We start from the raw sequence: 3,338 nt of genomic DNA on the forward strand, positions 1-3,338 counted from the left end.
GTTCCACCGTCTTCAAACAAGTCAGCACACAGTAAGAGTTTATCATGCAGTTCAAAGGCATTATTTCCAAGTCTGGGTCAAGTCTAAAATCAATTACAGTCAAGTGAATCATGCATGTAGTCCAAGTCCACAACCAAAGCGTGATTTAGACTTCTGCAGGAAATGTATACTGTAACTTGTGATGTAAGTGGAAACCTCTTTTAACCCAGTGCTCTAACCTCACAAATCATCCAGTCATTGCATCGAGTCTGCGTTTAGCCGCATTCTCGGGAGGCTCACGTCAGGTGACGCGGAAGAATATGGGGCTAAAAGTAGTTTCCAGTTATGCCCTGAGTTTTGTCATTGATTTCCCGCAGACGCATAATTCGAGATTGTTTCTCAAATAAAGTCATTTTTCATCTTGAGACAACAGGATTCATACCAGATCCAAGCCACTGGTTTTAAAATGTAGTCTTAGCCCAAGACATGAAACCAAGCAACGCTGTCATCAATACTCCTTCATAGCCGGATGTCAATAACGTGATTCATTGTAAATCTTGTAAACCATTTCTGTGCCTACGTGTGAGCTCCGGTCTGAGTTCGTCAGTCTTGCTCTGGCTGTGACAGTCCAGGTCCTCAATAATCACGTTTAAGAAAACTGGCAAGTCAAATGTGATTGATATTATATGTTTGATTGAGTCCAAATCATAGACGTTCATGCACACGTCTGAGACATTAAGGCCCAGGTTAGTGTCAGTAGAGTCCGAGTCACTTGTGCTTCAGTCAAAATCAAGTCATTGATGTACGTGAAGTCAGGATCAACAGGTAGAAAGACACGGAGATTCCAAGTCATCGGTTTTAGTACCTGAGACCAAGCTTTCAATGCTAACATGAGAATCATAGTCAGCAATAATCATGTCAAATAAACATCCAAAGTTTCATGTCCAAATGCAAATCCTGACAAAATCATTAGATGGGACACTTTTATGTCAGTGATGAAGTCCTGGTGTTAGATTTATGTCCACGTCCACTTTATTCTTGGTCTGGTACAAGCTCTGATCTTCATATGTGAGTCATAATCTGAAAGTGAGTCAAACAGACGTCCGAGGTACTCGTGAGTCTGTGCCCAGGTTGGTGTCAGCTCACTGCATGTGCTTCATGTTTATGGTGACTGATGTTAACGCCTGAGTCCAGGTCACAGTCCACGATGAATTCATCAATATTCAATCAGGATCAATTCTGAGCCTCGCTTTGAGTCATCAATATCTGAGAGACGAGTCGCCCTGAGACGCACACTCGTATCAATATCTGGCTTCAGACCATTAATATTTAACCCGACTAATCAGTATTCAGACTACATACATGTCACCTGATCGGCTCTATCAAACGCATCAATCAGCAATATAGAATCAATGCCAGGGAGGGGGCGGCGGATCAATATCTCTGATCGGTTTGCTGTACTAGCTCGTTGTTGTTGGTCCTGACAGAACGACCCCGGGTACACACACACACAAACACACGTGTATGAAACATGAACCTGAGTCACGCTCTGCACCTGTCGGGTCACATGACCACCTCTTTGTGTCACTCTCACTGCCTCACCTGTACTTCATGTTGCTATAACGCCCGAGGGCCTCCTTCATGTGGGCGTGGCCTAGCAGGGTGTTCCGCTCCAAAGGCTCGGCCCTGACCTTTACCTGGCAGATGGGGGCGCTGCTGGTGTTCGCCGCCGCCCTCCGCTCCTTCAGCTGGTGCTCGCTGGCCCCTCCACCGCCCCCACCTCCTCCCATGTTACATGCTATGGACACCTGCATCCTGATTGCCGCGGTAACGAACCTTATGATTATACAAAGAGTTCTAAAGTCTCAAAGCATGATGAGGAGACCGCCGCTGCCGCCAAGGATGCCAGTCGCTATGGTTACGATGGAAAGAATTCATGAGTGGGATGTCAAGTTTGAGTCCACCCGCTGCGTTTGAGCCAATCAGCCAATCAAAGAGATGCAAACAACTTTCCTTCAGTGTGTCCGTCTGTCGGACACCACCATCCCACAACAGGAGCCCCGAGGAGGAGCACAAGGAGGAGGAGGAGATGATGAAGAGCGTCCCAACAAAGAAGAAGAAACAGAGACGAGGGAACGCGATGCAGAGATGAACGCAGGAAGAAGAACTGGGCGTCTGTCCGTCCTCTGGACTGTGCCGCTGAGCAGGAGAGGGGGAGAGAGGGAGCCCCTCCCCCGCCTGTCATTATTCAGAGCTGGTTGGCTGCACACTGGCCGAGCGAGCATTCAACAAAGAAAGAGAGAGAGGGAGCGCGAGGGCTGTCACTGTGCAGAGAGCACTGTGATAATTGCTACTGTCAGACAGCATCATGGGAAACATGCTGTTAATGTTAGCGAGCTGGAAGCAGCTGAAGGATCTCACCTACAGCCCCAGCACACCTGAGCCTCCTTCATCTGCATCGCATTTAATGAGAAACATGCAGATTAATGCCTGCAAGAGGCAATCGCGACCTGCAAAGAAAAAGAATTAAAAATGTCCCCTCATACATCAGCTATTAAACCCCGGAGAGCGATTGCTGAACAGCAGATAGACGCAAGCAGGAAAAAGCAAAAAGACAACTGTGAAAAAATAAAAAATGACAGAAAAAACAAACAAGAATGGAACAAATTTGACAAAAAAAACCAACAAAAACAGAAACAAGAAGGAGAAAAACATGAAAAAGGAATCAAATTGATGCAAGAAATGAAGAAAAACAACAACAACAACATGACCCCCCAACAAAAACAACCTTTACAAGGAAAAACAACAGCAAAAAAATGTAAAAACTCATAAAGGGTCCTAAAAAGCCAATTAAGTCTAAAAATAATAAAAAACAAAAATGATTTAAATGCCTCAAAGGCACAAACAGTTACATGGAGGGGACTTTTCCAACTACACATGCCCTCAAAGGGTCACAAAGCTAGCACAAGACAACCCGAGAGAAGCAAAAACGGGGGAAAAGCTACTACAAAAGAGAAAACATGGACAAATAAGAAACGTTTCAGATTTTCAGTGAAATTACAAGTCCATAAAAAAACTACAAACATCATGGCTGCTTGTTTTTGCTGTCACTGATAACAAAACAGCGCCACCTGTGGCCGCAGGAGGAACTACAAGACAAGCTCCTGAAGCTTGGAGGACTCAAATAAACTGAGAGAAGAAGAAGACACATGAACCCTTCTCGTATCCCTGATGAAAGTTGATTTTTGGCATTGTTTAATTACTCAGGATGTTTCCTGCACATGACAAGATGATGAAGACCCTCCCCCACTCCTCTTCCTCCATCGGACACACTCGTGTGCACTCATAAATGCGTTGCA

The 3,338-nt window shown here is 45.3% G+C and overlaps 1 protein-coding gene across 1 annotated transcript in view; it reads right to left on the reverse strand.

The window, feature by feature from the left end:
* LOC102198694 (voltage-gated potassium channel subunit beta-3-like) overlaps nt 1–2,173 on the reverse strand; it is a 16,658-nt gene extending 14,485 nt beyond the window's left edge. Inside the window, exon 1 of the mRNA XM_013907851.1 lies at nt 1,582–2,173. Coding sequence (XP_013763305.1) covers nt 1,582–1,793 — 212 coding nt within the window. The 5' untranslated portion in view covers nt 1,794–2,173. The remainder of the gene's footprint in view (nt 1–1,581) is intronic.
* Between the last annotated feature and the right edge of the window lie 1,165 nt (nt 2,174–3,338).

Source organism: Pundamilia nyererei, unplaced genomic scaffold (assembly GCF_000239375.1).
Source record: "Pundamilia nyererei isolate P.nyererei 1_Seehausen unplaced genomic scaffold, PunNye1.0 scaffold00556, whole genome shotgun sequence".
In the NCBI taxonomy this organism is placed as follows: Eukaryota; Metazoa; Chordata; class Actinopteri; order Cichliformes; family Cichlidae; genus Pundamilia; species Pundamilia nyererei.